The 16796-nt window shown below is 38.9% G+C and overlaps 1 protein-coding gene and 1 non-coding gene across 3 annotated transcripts in view; both read right to left on the reverse strand.

The window, feature by feature from the left end:
- Positions 1–8521, reverse strand: part of RNF135 (ring finger protein 135) — a 29138-nt gene extending 20617 nt beyond the window's left edge. Inside the window, exons 1-3 of one of the 2 annotated variants that reach the window (XM_039886024.1) lie at positions 7507–8519; positions 4827–4970; positions 2185–2347 (exon numbers count right to left, since the gene is read on the reverse strand). In XM_039886024.1, the coding sequence (XP_039741958.1) occupies positions 2185–2347; positions 4827–4970; positions 7507–7854 (655 nt within the window). In that variant the 5' untranslated portion in view covers positions 7855–8519. Of the gene's footprint in view, positions 1–2184; positions 2348–4826; positions 4971–7506 lie in introns of both variants that reach the window. The other variant, XM_039886025.1, reaches the window with a different exon arrangement.
- A 1227-nt stretch (positions 8522–9748) lies between these two features.
- LOC120621265 (5S ribosomal RNA) lies at positions 9749–9867 on the reverse strand. The gene has a single exon (XR_005658103.1). It is a non-coding gene; the product is annotated as a 5S ribosomal RNA (ribosomal RNA).
- Between the last annotated feature and the right edge of the window lie 6929 nt (positions 9868–16796).

The raw sequence follows: 16796 nt of genomic DNA on the forward strand, positions 1-16796 counted from the left end.
GAGCAATTAGGGGGATCATTTCATAAACTATATAAATGTCTAACCAATGCACTATATTCTTGAAACTAATATTAAGATAAAATTTAAAAAAAAACCAAACTTTTAAATACATACTCAAATAATCTTAGAAATTGTTCATTTTTTCCCAAGAAATCATGTTTCTCCAGAAGCAACATTTCAACCAGACCAACATCATTAAATATAAAAATATTATAAGAGATATGTCTCTAAAGTGGTGTTATGTAAATATTATTTAAAATTCACTAGTCTACATGCCAGATACACTTCAAATGTGTGAAAGATTTCATCATAAAATGTGAAACCGAAGATTTAAATATAAAATATAAACTACGAACACACACAGACACACACAGGAAAATTCCTTTCTAAACTTGAGGTGGTAACGTTTTCTAAGTAAATTTAAAATCTAAAAGCCATAAAAGAAAAGACTGGTGAAATTTACTACTTGAAAATAGAAGAATGTCTATATGGCATTCTAAAATCTATGCTAAATAGACTCAAAAGATAAATGACAAATTGGGGAATGAAATTTGCAATTCATATCTCAGACAAAAGGTTTTTCTTCCTAATTTATAAAGAGTTCCTAAAAGTCAAATTTTAAAAGACACAAGATATATACACAATTAATGGAGAAATGCAAATTAAAAGTATGGCACACTCACACATTACTTTTTTTAACCCACCAGATTGTAAAAAAAAAAATTACAAAAGTTTGACAACACACTCAGTTGACAGGCTATGGGGATACATATTTCTTCCTTGAGAGTGTAGACCGGTGTAACCTAACTAGAGGGCAATTTGGCAATGTATATCAAAATTACAAATGATTTTACCCTATGATTCCACAACCCTTACTGGCAATTTAACCTACATCTGTATCTGTACCCATATAAAATAATATATGTATCGTTATTAACATCAATATTATTTGTAAGCAATTGGAAGTAATCATGCATCCATCAGTAGAGGATTGGGTAAATAAATGTTCCATATCCATAAGCTGGAATATTATGCAGCTATAAAAGAAAATGCTGAAGGTACCGATTCATAAATATATCGAGATATATTAAATAAAGAAGAAAAGCAAAATCCAAACACTATATATAGTATCTACCTTTTGAGTAAAAAGGATTAGGGGAGATAAAAATATAAATTCATATTTGCTTGTATTTGCATAAATGAATTCTGAATGCACATTCAATAAACTAATGAAAGTGGTTAATTGAAATGGCAGCATAATTTACAATAGCCAAGATATGGAAGAAACCTAAATGCCCATCTACAGAAGATTGGATAAAGATTATGTTCAAAATTATAAGTTGAATTTTAAAATTAATTTTAAATTTATATAAATAAATAAAATCGCTAAGGAACTCAACCTAAATTTAGGAGCACACAGGAGCCAAGAGGGTACTTATTTCTCAGATAATTTTTGGAACTGACAAACTATGTTTTAATTGGTTTCCTCAAGAAACTTTTCCAAGGAATTATGTTTCTCCACTTAAATATGGGATGACTTCCTAAGCAGAGCAAGATCATTTAAAGAGAAAAATGCTGTAAGAGTTATGTCCCTAAAGTATATAAAGCTGGCAGTGGCCAGGGTAGGAAGTGGGGCTGAGGGAGACCAGAGCTGATGTCTGCAGGACAGGGGTTCACTGTTTTCCGGTCATGACCAGGGGAACAACAGAGAACCTACAAAGTCAGGACAGAAAGGTTCTTTTTTACGTTGTTACTGTTTAACATTAACAAACGCTCCAAGGATTATATTTGAATAGAACATATCAAGAACTATTTAAAGTCGCATGTATTGTTAATAAAGACATTTACTAGTTAAAAATAAAAAGCAGCCTGTTTCTGAATCTTCTCATATAACACTGATGAATGGTAAGCTAGCAAAATCAGGTCCAGGCTCTATATTTACAGTCTTAGAAAATGAGTTTCTATCTCATCCAGGGCCTGTATTACATCACACCTCCAGTCGTATCCAAAAGTATTGCCAGCCACAAACACACCGTAGCCCATGCCTTCATCATTTACAACACCACAGAGATAATGCAGCTGGGCCCTGGGACCATGTCCCCACAAAATAAAGTCACAGAGCATTTTGCCATTTCTCTCCAACTTCCATGTTTAATCCTCCTCTATTAAATGAAATCAACTCACCCTGCCTTTTTTCTTCAAGGGGCTCTTTCTCTGTGAAGTTTTCTCGTAATTTTTCCTGGATTTCTTCTAGGTCATGCAGAATGTCTCTCATTTTTCCCTCAGGTGTGTTGGAAGTTCCTTGCTTTGGAGAAGCCGAGGAAAGGTCCATCCCATCAGAAAAAGCCTGTTGATGAATCATTAAATAAATAAATAGATAGATAGATAGATAGATAGATAGATAGATAGATAGATAATGCAGGTCTCCTCTGGAATGCATCTAATAGTATATTCCACTTCTGCCATCCAACTACAATTTTCCACTTACGTCCTAACTAGTTTTTAAAAACATAGGCCCCCAAAATAACATGCCTTGAAAATAATCCTGAATAATACATAGTGCAGCAAAAATATTAAAGAGTGGTTATTTCTGAGTGGTACATTTTGGAAGATTTTCATTAAACTGCTTATGTATTTTCTAGTATTTTGTACAATAAATATGAATTTCTTAGGTAATATTTTAAAAAGTTAAAAGTTTTTAGGCCCATGTTACAGGGGCTTTACAGAATAAATAATACTGATAATTACTGAGATAAGCCACAAAGGCCAGAATAATCTTCCCCAGACTGCTAATATCATTATATCATATTTATTGTAAGAGCTAATGTGAACATGTTGCATGCATCCAGAGCCTGCTCTCTGGGGCCTCCCACACATGCTCCTTGATTTTTTTTAACCTCAGGACCTACTGTCCTCAGCACAACCTCTCATCTGCTGTCACCTTCCCAATTTCTTACCTTTAGCACCTGACTTTGCTTCCTAACTTTGCATAATCCATTCTCCATTCTTTTCACCAATCATAAGGGTAATAGGCACCACTTACTGAGTGCTTTCCACCCCTCGCTTTTAATTTGCATTAACAACCTTTCAAGGTAGGTTTATTATCTCCATTTTATAAAAGGAGCTAAAGTTCATCAAGGTTAACTAAATTGCCATAGTTAATTTTACTGTCCTACATTTTCACATTGCTTAAACACCTTTCATACAAGATCCCTTTTAATTCCCACATCAAACCAATGAGATGGCAGGCCTCATTATTCCTATTTTACAGATAGAAACCAGAGACTCAGAAAGACAAAATGACTTGCCCAAGGTCATTATACTAGTGAAAGTCAGACTCTCAGACTTTCCACCCCCACACACTGCAACCCTGAAAACCCACCTATTCACTCAGTCAATGAGTATTTCTTGAGCACTTACTAGTGTCAAGCACTAGGCCTGGGGATACAAGGGTAAACAAAAGAACAAAAGCAATCAAGGTCTCTACCCTCATGAAGCTCAGAGCTTAGTTCAGGGAAGAGGGAAGACAGACATTAATAAATTATGGCAGCAATCATTATCTATCAAGTTGCAACTGTGATAACCGCTACAAATAAAAAGTACATGGAATCATGAGTCTCTAATAGGGGAATTTGACTTGTTTAGTGAAAGTTTCTCTAAGAAAGTGGTGATCTAGCTGGGGTCTGGAGTAATGAGCAGTCATTACCTAGGTGACAGGGTAACATTCCATGGAATGAATGAACCCTGTGGTGGGAAAAAGTGTGACACGCTGGAGGGACCAGTCTGGTTCTTTCTGGTGCTTGAAGAACCAGAAAGAGTTTGGTGAAATGAGATGGGAGAGGCAGACAGGGATGGGATCTTGCAGGACCTTGGTTCTGTGAGGATTTGGGTCTTAATCCCACACAAACAGGTGTCACTGGAGTGTTTTAAGCAGGTGAGTTACATGATCAGATTTGTGTTTGAGAGGGTTACTCTGAAGACCACGAGGAGAGCAGACTAGAGGGAGTACAGTGGAGCTGCTATTAGGAAGCTATTTGTAGCAAGAAATGATCATAGGCATGGATTAGAGAAGTCTCAAAGGAGCTCAAGAGTAGTAAATAGATTTGAGAGATGTTTTGGCAGGTAAAGGAGGAGGTGACATGATTCTCAGCCTTCTGACTTACGCCCTTGGAAGGATAACAGCACCAGTCAGAGGGGGAATCCCACAGGAGGAACAGTTTGGGACATGTTAAGTGTGATGTGCCTTTGAGATACCAAGAGGAAAAGATAAGATACCAGACTAGAGCTCAGAGAAGGGGCCAGGCTGGAGCTATGTGTGCTAATTAAAGCCTTGGGTGAGGGAAAGAGAAAGTGACCTACAACTCAGCCTCGAGGCATTTCATTGCTGAGTAGAGGAGAATGAGCCTGCATAACAGACTGAGAAGGAGCAGCCAGAGAGAAACAGGGGAAGGCTGGAAGACTTGTGTTGCAGAAGCTGAGGGAAAAGAAAGTTTCAAGAATGAAGATGTTGTCAACTGTGTCGAAGAATGATGAAAGGTCAATGAAGATGAAGACTAGAATGTCTGCAGGATTTATATAGAGGCCATTGATGACCTTAGAGCTGGTTAGGTAGAGTGATAAGAATAGGACCTGGGCTGCTTGAAGCTCCCCTACCTCACCTAAAGAATTCCAAACTTTTAGTCATTCCTCTTTGGTAGTAAAGAGAATGGTAAAAAATTGAGACTTGTTGCATCCTTCAACTGCAAACATATTCATGTTGCTCCATTTGGAAAGTGTTCCCTAGCTCCGCCCCCTGCCACATCCTTTCATCTCCCAGCTGAGCCTACCATGCCCAGGGTGTTCATTTTATTGTCTGGTCCAGATTCTGGGAGGTGTCTCTGACTCTGAAGTCTCCTGACAATGTCTACAAGTTGTTCCACCAGCTCTGCCAGCTTGTGATCAACTTCTGTGATGCTCTTCGATGCCACCGCCTTTAAAAGAGCAAAACAGAACACAAAGCTGGACCCAAGAATCAGCTCTGAACGGAGAATGAAGACTGGATAAAGCAAGGAAGTGACAAAAATATTCAGAGGACAAGGAGGCAGACTCTCAGACCTTTTGTAAGCCCATTTCCCCTACTGATTGTCCAGTGGCCATAACAGGAAACCAAAGTCCATCTACAGGATGGGGGCAGGGGAGATGGGAGTAAAGTGTGAAGGGAAGCCTAGGGGTCATTTTGAACAGGACAAGTCAGAGAAGAAATAGGGTGAGAGCCTGGAGATTTGGCAGGGTAAGTGGCAGCTGATAAAGTAAGTGGTGCAGTAGATGGCATTTGGTTCAGGTTTAGGGTCTGGCTCTTGCCTCTGGCTCATCTTGTGTCCTCATCATTCCTTTCAAAAATGAAATTGACTATCCCCTCTTCTCTTCCATAATAAAAAGGATCTACCTAACTGTTCACTGTGAAAGGATCTTGGAGACTTTAAAGTTATGTATAGGTGCAAGCTCTTTTTATTTATTGACATCCTTCACATTAAAAAAATATGTATATTCAGAAGAGAGTACTAAACAACTCCACTTAAAGAGCTTTATCTACTCAGCCGCCTGGCTGAGAGTGGGAGTACGTTTTACAGCCAACATAATCTGGCAACAACCTTAAGACCTGGTGACAGTCATCAGAGGCAGGCTGCACAAAGACCTCAATGGAGAACTTCGGGTCACCTCTAAAAGGGTTTCTACATAGAGTCACAGAAATATAAGGTGTTCATCATTCAACTCTAAATAAACCTGAGTTTTTATAAGTTTATTTTGCCTTTTTTCACATTTTAAATTTTGCTGGAAACTCAAAAACTGGAATTGACCTGGGACCTTTTTTATCTCTTAATAGGCTTGACGTCCCTCAAAATATCACGTTTTGCTATGATTTCAATGTTAATAATAGGGGAAATTGTGAGAGTTATTTGGGGACTTTCTACACTATCTGCTCAATTTTCTATAAACTTAGAATTGCTCTAAAAAAGTCTATTAATTAAATTTAAAAAAATGAAAAGAGGACACAACCTGGCTATACAACATGACCTCAACTGTTTAAAAATACTGCAGAGAACAGCAAAAGGATAGACTAGGCAGTTCCGAGCTCTCATCCTACCCCACAACACACACACAGAGTAAAACATAAAAAACAAGTAGAAATCGTCAGAACCAACTGTCAGAATTCTAAAAAACACTGAATTAAAAAAGAGCAACCTGGCAGTAGGAAAGATTTGTGGTGTTTTTATTTGTCCTGCCCCACACCCTACCTCAATGCTAGTATTCAAGATTCTCAGCATGGGCCCCTGGTCCTGGTTCTGGAAGGAGCAGAGCAGACCTTACTCACAAATTGTCCTGTATGTTTGTACTAACCTGTCTGGGGGCTGCCTGAAGGGATGGTACAGGGTGCTCACCTAACTCAGGCCAGAAAGGCAGTGGGCATGGCTCGTGAATGCTACAAGCTGAACTAAACTGGCAGATGTCAATAAACAAACAAACAAACAGGTAGATGTCTGGGACAAAACAGCATGGTTGAAACATACAATAAATGACCTAAGTCCCAGGAGCAAAAGCTAAGGAAAATTGGAACTTTCCTACTTTGTTGATGGGCATGTAAAATGGGGTAGTTGCTATGGAATACAGTTTGACTGTTCCTCAGTAAGTTAGACAAAGCATTAGACTATGACCCTGCAAATAAATACATTCTTAGGTACTGAACCAAAAAAATGAAAATAGAGACTCGGATACTTGTACACCAGTGTTCACTGCAACATTATGCACAATAATGAAAAGGTGGAAACAATCCAAATGTCCATCAATGTATAAATGGATTTTTAAAAAAATGTGATATATACATAGGAGGGAATATTATTCAGCCACAAAAAGGAATGAAGTTTGGATACACCGTACAACATGAATAAACCTTGAAAACATGGTAAGTTAAAGAAGCCAGACACAAAAGGACAAATATTATGATTTCACTTATATGAAATATCTTGAGCAGGCAAATTCATAGAGACAAAAAGATTCGAGGTTACCAAGGGCTGGAAGGTTGAGAAGTTATTACTTAACGGGTTACAGAGTTTCTCTTTGTGGTGATGAAAAAGTTCAGGAAATAGATACTAGTGATGGTTGTACAACACTGTGAATCTAACTAAAGCCACTAAATTGTCTACTTAAAAATGCTTAAAATGGCAAAGTTCATGTTATATATATTTTACCACAATAAAAAAAATTCCAGAGAGACAGAGACCGACAGGGAAAAGACTTGAAAGATCGGAAATATACCAACGTGTATTGACAAGGTTTCAGGAGAATGGATTGTTTTTCCTGCTTCTTCATACTTTTTTGAACTTACCGAAGAGTGGGTTCTACTTTTAGATGGAAAAAAGTAATTTGAAAATAGAAAGGATGAGGAAAGGAGAAAGACCCGTGCAGAGAAAAGGGTGCAAGCAGTGCGATCTGTTTGGAGAGAGGGGAGCCCCAGTCCCGCCACCCTACCCGCAGCTGAGCGGTGCGGCGCTGCGGCCCGGGGGCGGGGTCGGGGGCGGGAATCGGAGTCCGGCCCTGGCCGCCCTCCAGCTCGCCCACCGCCCGGCTGTACTTGTCAGCCAGGTCCTGCAGCAGTGTGTTCTTCCGCAGGTCCAGCTGCTGCGCGGCGCCCTCGCGACAGGTGGGGCAGGACCAGTGACGCCTCGCGCCCCACAGGCCCTTCAGGCAGTCTCGACAGAAGCTGTGGCCGCAGGGGAGCGTGACGGGCCAGGCCAGCAGCCCGTGACAGATGATGCAGCCCAGGTCGTCCTCGGCCAGCCACACGGGCACAGTCAGTCCGATGTCCAGGCCTGCCATGGTGACCAGGCCGCCGTCCGGAAGCAGGGCCACACCAGGGACCGCCCGCTGCGGCTACGTTTCCTCCGGCTCCTCCCTAGCTCTTCCTCGCCCCGCCTCCGTCGCTGCCTCTTCCTCTCCTCGTGGTGGTCTACGCTTTTTCCTTCCTCCGGTCCTGCTGAAAGCTGACTTAGAGCCGCCACCGCCCGGTCAGCGGCGCGCTGTGGGTAGAGCTGGCCCTCACCACAGCCTCCGGCGCTGGGAAGTGAGCGCGCCCTAAGCCGCGAGGAGCCGGCTGGTGTCCCAAAGATTTCCTCTAGTTTGATGCCCCCGCCCCATTAAAATGCAAACCTGACAACTCCTGGGAGAAGAAAAAGAGAGGATTTGATTCCAGGACTCTTTAAGAGAATGCGCCCACTAGGTGTCATCCAGCCCCTCTAACAGGCAGTAGGGATTAAAGAATAACCCATGCCTAAAGCTGGGAAGCTCTTTAAAAATACCAGTGTTCGGGCTCTGCTCCCAGAGGGTTTGGTTTCATTGTCTGGGGTGCAGCCCCAGCACGGGTATTAAAAAAACAAACAAACAAACAAACAAAACACGATTCTAACGCGCAAAACTTAGTGACCCTAGACTTTAAAAACCGCTATTACAGTGCGGGATTGTGCTGATATCGCCTTACCGCTCTCTGCTGGCTGAAAGCACATTACCCAACATGCATCGGTGCGAAACTACTAGGAAGTGTTTTGTAGCTAGCACTCCTGGTCCTGGCTGGGCTTGCTTTCTTCTAACTCTCATTACAGTCCTAAACGCATTACAAGCGGAAGATGGTGGAACTGCAAAAGCATCAGCTCCTCCACAAAGACCCAAAGAGGCAAAGGAACTTCTAGGCTTACAGAGCAATAACTAAGCATCAGAGACCAGAACCCATCTCTCGGATCTGTTGAAATAAACTAACAATGTCTTATATTTTATTTTACCCCCATCTTACCTGGTCTCAAAATAGTGCCAGATAATACAACTTTGTGACCATTTCCCATACTGGAAATGACAGGTAAAACGTACCTGTTAGCACTGCTCATCAAAATTTCCAGCCCTTTCCCTTTCTAGGTACCTCATTCGATTGGCACTTCTCTGACCCACTTGAAACATATAAGTAACACGTGTTAACTTCCCATCAACTTAAAAAACTAAGCCATATCTCTTTCTATCAGCTGCCCTGACTGTGGAGTTGAAGCCATCATCTGTTACTCTGGGTCTCTGAGTGGTGGAGATGAGCAGACTCACTGCCAACCCACACTAGGATGTGCAGTAAAGGAAGGAAATAAATTTGAGATGTTAATTTTACTGAGCTCTAGTGGGTGCTTATTGCTGCAGCATAACCTAGCCTATCCTGACTGATACACAGTTGACCCTTGGACAACTCAAGGGTTAGGGGTGCCAACCCCTGTGCAGTCAAAGAAATCCTTGTATAACTTTTGACTCCCCAAAAACTTAGTTGTCCCTCAGTATCTGCAGGTGAGAGGGATTGGTTCCAGGACTTCCTCAAATACAAAAATCCGTGGATGCTCAAGTCCCCTATATAGGGTGGTGTAGATCAATGTATATACACAGCCCTCTGCATCCACAGACTCCCAGGTTCAAAAATGTATAAGTGGACCTCCACAGTTCAAACCCAGTTTGTTCAAGGGTCAACTGTATTACTTGGGTTGTGTTGCAGAGTCTCCTCATTTGGAATAAAATCATAGCTTCTCTAAGCCTCTCTTTTCTGAAAAGTAGGAATGATACCACATGCACAAGCTCAAATCTCCCATCTTAAAAAATAAAATCTCCTTTGATGTAAGCCTCCCTTTTGCTCTCTCTTCTTCTTCGTTACACATCCAAGTTTCTTTTTCTTTCTTTCTTTTTTTATTTTTAAAGCTTACAGCACCCGGTATTCTTAGGTGGTCTCCCATCCAAGTACTAACCAGGCCCAACCCTGCTTAGCTTCCGAGATCGGACGAGATAGGGCACATTCAGGGTGGCATGGCCGTAGACCCAAGTTTTTTGAAAGAATGGATTAACCAGTGGTCTTTAAACTTTTTTCTTGGACACCTCTTAAAAGTTTTAGGCAAAAATATGCAGTAGGTACAGGAGAGGAAAAGGGCGGGAGGAGTAGTCAACACTGGCTGTAAAAATACATAAACCAATTTTTCATTTACATCAGAAATTTTATCATTCTTTCATCTTCTTGAACTTATATTTCCATTCCACTTACTCTAGAGAACTATATTCTAAAGTAATATATGCACAAAAGCCTTTTATCAGTTTATAATCACTTTTATCATTTTGTAATAATTCTCTGCAACAAAAATATGTATATATAGATATATATCAAACTTTTAAATCTGTTTTATTTCCTATGACAAAAAAGCTCTTATTAAAATTTTCTTCTGCATTGAATTATCATTACAATCAAAACAAATATATTGTAAATTTAAATAATTGTTTAAAAGTAAAACTATTATTGAAATTATAGCTCTAATGAGATAGATGGGCTGGTTTCTTTTCAAATGCATTTATCTGTAATGAACAATACTTTTTGATCCCCAGTTTTATTGAAATATAATTAACATATAACATTTTGAAAGTTTAAGGTGTACATCATAATGAAATCATCATACACATATATATTATAAAATGATTATCACAATAAAGTTAGTGAATATCGAATATCTCCACCACCTTTGGACAGTAGGAGAGTATGAGAACATTTAAGATCTACTTTTTACCAAGTTTCAAGTATAAAAATATAGTATAGTTTACTATAGTCACCATATTGTATATTAGATCCCCAAAATCTATTCATCCTGCAATTGGAAATTTGTACCCTTTGACCAGCATCTTTCCATTTCCTTCACCCTCCAGCCCCTGGCAGTCATTATTCTACTCTCTATTTCTATGAATTTAGCTTTTTTAGATGTCACATGTAAGCAAGATCATACAGTATTTCTCTTTCTCTATTTGACTTATTTTACTTAGTATAATGCTCTCAAGGTCCATCTATGTCATCACAAAAGGCAGAATTTCCTTCTTTTTAATGGCTGAATAATATTTATACATACATATATCTCACAATTTCTTTATCCATTCATTCATCGATGAAGACATGTTGTTTCCATGTCTTGGCAATTGTAAATAATGCATGGTGAAGATATCTCTTCTAGATAGTGATTTCATTTCCTTCAGATATATACTCAGAAGTAGGATTGCAGAGTTATGTGGTAGTTATATTTTTAATTTTTTGATAAACCTCCATACTGTTTTCCATAGTGGATGCACCAATTTACATTCCCACCAACAGCGCACGAGAGTTCCCTTTTCTCCACATTTTTGCCAATATTTATCTCGTCTTTTTTTTTTTTTTTTTTTGATAGCAATTCTAGCAGGTGTGAGGTGATGTCTCATTGTGGCTTTGATTTGTATTTCCCTAATGATTAGTGATGTTGAGCACCTTTTCATATACCTGTTCGCCATCTTTATGTCTTCTTTGGAAAAATGTCTTTTCAGGTCTTCTGCCCACTTCCCCGCCCCACCCGCAGGAAAATGGGTTTATTCAGGAACAACAAAGAATTGCAGTTCAGGGCATATGGTGAACCACATGCAAGTCCAGAGAACAAAGGAGAGGAACTTTCTTTCAGAGAGGAAAGGAGGAGTTCAGAGGGGCACTCATACACCGAGTCTCTTGGAGGAGACTGGGAGTTCCAAGTGTAGTGGCTTTTCATTGGCTGAGTGGCTGCCAAATGAGGAAAAGATCTTCCTTCTTCCTGCTGGAGTAGCTGAGCAGAAAAACTCCTTCCTGTTTGAGTAATGGACTATGAGTGGTGAGTGAAAGCTCCCCCTACAGGCCCTCAAAACTCCAATTTAAATGAGGTTTCTGTTTATTATCTTCACATTATCTTTTCCTGCCATTTCCTTTCTTTTGTCCAATTATTTCTCTTTGTCACTTATATGTAAATGAATACTTCTCAAAGGTTTCCCTGGTTCCTTTAAGGGTTCCTTTGTTTTGTTTTGTTTTGTTTTGTTTTGGGGGGTTTATTTTTTAATTAAGTTTATTGGGGTGACATTGGTTAATACAATTATATAATTTTCAAGTATTCATTATCATTTGACACCTATATATTCTATTGTGTGTTTACCACCAAAGTCCAATTTCCTTCAGCTACCATATATTTGATCCCCTTTACCCACTTCGCCCTCCCCCTAAACCCTATATTTGATGCTCTTTACCCCGTGTACCTCCTCCCTCCTCCCCCCACCCCACGAGAAACCACTAGTCTATAGTCCTCTGGTAACCACTAGCCCATAGTCCATGTCCATCATTCTGTTTGTTTGTCCTGCTCATTTGTTGCTTTTAGGTTTATATCCCACATATAAGTGATATCAAGTGATTTTCAACTTTTTCTGTCTGGCTTATTTTGCTTAGCATGATTATCTCGAGGACCATCTATGTTGTTGCAAATGGCTGTATTTCATCTCTTCTTATGGCTGAGTAATATTCCATTGTATACATGTACCACAGCTTCTTTAGCCAATCATTTATCATAGGACACTTTGGTTGCTTCTATGTTCTGGCCACTGTGAATAATGCTGCTATAAACATCGCTGTGCAAATATCTTTTGGGATATGGTTTTTCAAGTCTTTGGGGTAAATATCCAGCAGAGAGATTGCTGGATGATATGGTAGATCAATTCTTAGTTTTTTGAGGAACCTCTATACTGTTTGCCATAATGGCTGTACCAATTTGCAGTTCCACTAGCAGTGTATGAGGGTTCCTTTTTCTTCACATCCTCTCCAACATTTGTTATTACTTGTCCTGTTGATTATAGCCATTCTAACAGGTGTGAGATGGTATCTCATTGTGGTTTTGATTTGCATTTCCCTAATTGCTAGTGATGGTCAGCATCTTTTCATATACTTGTTGGTCTTTTGTATGTCCTCTACGGAGAAGTGTCTGTTCAGATCCTCTGCCCATTTTTTGATTGGATCATTTTTTGTTGTTGTTATTGAGTTGTATGAGCTCTTTGTATATTTTAGATATTAGGCCCTTATTGGAGGCATTGCTTGCAAATATATTTTCTCATTCGGATGGTTCTCTCTTTACCTTGTTGACGCTTTCTTTTGCTTTTTAGTTTGATGTAGTCCTATTCATTTATTTTAGCTTTTACTTCCCTTGCCTTTGAGGTCAAATTCATAAAAACCTCTTTAAGTCCAAGGTCCTTGAGTTTAGTTCCTATGTTTTCTTCTATGCATTTTATTGTTTCAGGTCTTATATATAGGTCTTTAATCCATTTTGAGTTAATTTTGGTGTGTAGTGATAGACAACAATCTAGTTTCATTCTTTTGCAGGTGGCTTTCCAGTTTTCCCAGCACCATTTATTAAAGAGGCTTTCCTTTCTCCACTGTATGTTTTTCACTTTTTTGTCGAAATTATTTGCCCGTATAAATATGGGTTTACTTCTGTACTCTCAATTCTGTTCCACTGGTCCGTGTGTCTGTTTTGCTGCCAATACCATGCCATTTTGATTACTGTCACTTTGAAGTATAATTTGAAGTTAGGCAGAGTGATGCCTCCAGCCTCATTCTTTTTTCTCAGGATGGCTTTGGCAATTCAGGGTCTTCTGTGCTTCCATACAAATCTGATGATTTTTTGTTCTATTTCTTTAAAAAATGTTGATGAGATTTTGACGAGGATTGCATTAAATCTGTATAATGCTTTAGGTAATATGATCATTTTAACAATGTTGATTCTTCCAATCCAAGAACATGGAATATCTTTCCATTTCTTTGTACCTTCTTCGATTTCTTTTAATAGGGTCTTGCAGTTTTCATTGTATAGGTCTTTCATTTGTTTCATTAAATTTATTCCTAGGTATTTTATTCTTTTTGTTGCAATTGCAAAGGGAATTATTTTTTCCACTTCTTTTTCTGACACTTCATTATTAAAGTATAGGAACACTATGGATTTTTGAAAGTTGATTTTGTATCCAGAGACTTTATTGTATTTGCTTATTGTTTCTAGTAGTGTTTTGTGGAGTCTTTAGTTCTGTCCACTTTTTAACTGTATTATTTGGCTTATTTTGCTATTGAATTATATGAGTGATGAACATTACTTAACACTATAATTAGACAAAGTTCAGCAATAAATTTGATTTCCAATTTCTGTTTTTATAAACCTTAGTGCTAAGAAATTTTGTCCACATATATAGATAGGTGACAACAATGTCATACATTTTGTTGAACACTTTCTGAGATATGTGCCAAAACAATCACTTAGTGATCCCTCATCAGAAATCACTTAATCTCTCTGCTGACAACTTGACTAGATTTTCTTTTAATTTTTGTCACGAGTAAAGAATTTGAAATTACCAGTGTTGAAAAATTCATCAGAAGTATTCACTTTCTCATTTCTGGGAGGTACGCTAAGAAGATTTTCCCAAGGTTTATCAAATTTCTATCAATTATACCAGTTACTCTTTTTTTTTAGTCATTTTGTTTAACCTGATATACTCAGAAAGGGCTAGGAAAATTAGAATGTTGTTCATTTCAATACACCTTTGTCAATCTAATTTTTTTTTTGAAAAGGTACCTTTTTATCCTACATGCTTCAAATATATTTTCTTTAAAAGTTTGGAGTTTCAGATTTAACTCATTCAATTTATGCAAAATATTTGCCACATAATCTAATTGGCAAGGCCAGTTCTTATAGCCAAACCAGTTAGTCAAATCAGACTTATTTTCTGTTAGAGAGTCTGACATCATTATTAAATTCAGGTAGATGTGTTAATACACATCTCCTGTGACTCTGGGCTCTAATGCTAAGTTAGGTGAGAAAGGACAAGGTCTTCGAGTTTACACACTGGATGAAATAAGGTGCATCTGCCATTAACATCTACCAGTGCTTTCTTTGCTTTGCTCTTACTGGATTCCCTCAGGGACAAAACCAATTTTGCCATTAAATGTATGTCATCCTTACTTTCACTCCACTTTATAACATATGAATTCAAAACATTCAAACATAAGCCACAACACCCCATAAAAATGCCAAACTTTGTCACCAATAAAACTCTACATAAAAGAAAGGAAGTCATCAACCTTGACCTCAATGCCTTGATTAAAAAAGGCTTCACTGCATTGTTAAGAGGATGAAAAGCTACAGATTGGGGAGAAATATTTGGATATCCCATGTCGGTCAAAGAACCAGTATCCAGAATGTATAAAGAACTCTCAAAACTCAACGATAAGAAAACAAGCCATCCAATGAAAAAAATGAGCAATGGACACAATCAGTCCTTCAAAGAAGATATAAAGTTGGCAAAGAAGCACATGAAAAGATGTTCAACATCATCGGCTGCTAGGGAAATGCAAATAAAACCCACAAAAATATCACTACATGCCTATTAAAACTTAAAAATACTGACAATACCAAGTGCTGATGAAAATGCAGAGTAACTGAACTCTCATATGTTGCTAGTAGAAATGTGAAATGGTACAGCCACTCTGGAAAACAGTTTGACAGTTTGTTATAAAGTTAAACATACACCTACCATATAACCCAGCAGTTCTACTTCTGGATATTGTCACATGTACTCAAATAATTTGTTCCTTTAATTTCTGAGTTCTATTCCTTTGGATAAACAAACTGTGCTACATCCATACAATGAAATACTACTCAGCACAAAAAAAAAAGGGAAGAGCTATTGCATTGATACGTGCAGTGACTCGGATGAATCTCAAATACGTACAGAGTGAAAGATTACATATTGAATGATTTCAAGTATATGGCAGTCTCAAAAATATAAATCTGTACTGATGAAGAACAGATCTGTGGTTGCCAGGGGGCAAGGGAATGGTGTGACTATGAAGAGAGAGCACAGGGGAGGTTTTGCAGTGATGTAACTGTTCTTTGTTCTGGTTGTGGTGGCAGTTACATGAATCCACATACGCATTAAAATGTACAGAACAGTACAAAAAAAAAACTGATGTAAGTAACTTTCTTAAACCAACAAGTCGAAAAGATAAAGGGGATTTAATGTGAAGAGTGCAGAGATATCTTTGGGGAACCCAAAGACAGAGATCCATCCAGGCCTCAGAAACCAACTAAAATCAGGCACTCCATTTCGCTGGGACTTTATCTTCATCTCTGTGGCTGTTCTCTGCCTTTCTGAAGCGCTCCTGAGAATCCCAATTTCCCTCCTCAAGTTGTTTTACTGCCTGTCCACTTCTCTTTCTTCCTTTCTAGAGTATAAGTTTCTCGAGGGCGGAACTATGCCTCTATTAATTTTCTCATCCTTAGAACTTAATAGAGCATAGCCGACAGAGCTCACAGGTGGTTTAAAAAAGAAAAAGGCAAACAAGCCAACTGACCCTTAATATACAAGCCAAACGGTGTTGAAACAGACATTTTCAAGGTGCTTTAGGAGCCAGAGAGAGAAGCAGCCACGTCTCCATCATGGCAGTCAGGAAGACTCAGAAGAGACACTCTGATGATGTTACTTGTCTTCAGATTGGGGGATCCAAAGGACAATCTCACAAAAAGAGAATCTCTTAAAGACCCTCCCAACCTTATAGGTCTCCACTGAAATGAAAAGGGAACACTCAATGTCTTTCTGCACGTTGCCTGAAGGAACGAAGAATCATAAAGCAGAGAGCTTGCTGATCTATTTCTCTAACATTTCAGCCATTCAATATTTTTTTCAGTTCTCCTCCTCATGTTGGGGTCTTTGAACATTTTCTTCTCTCAGGCTAGAGTGTTTTCCTCACTCTCTTCCATTTGATTCACCCCTCTCCCCGTCAGTTAGGGTAAACCTTATTGCCACACGCGCCCACAGCAGCCTGTACTTCCCATTTCTGAACACTCGCCTCATTGTCCTGCCCTGCGTAAGGGCTGCTTCCAGCAGTCTGTAATCTGTGACAGCAGGGACCA

This window comes from Pteropus medius, unplaced genomic scaffold (assembly GCF_902729225.1).
Source record: "Pteropus medius unplaced genomic scaffold, Ma_sr-lr_union100, whole genome shotgun sequence".
Lineage (NCBI taxonomy): Eukaryota > Metazoa > Chordata > Mammalia > Chiroptera > Pteropodidae > Pteropus > Pteropus medius.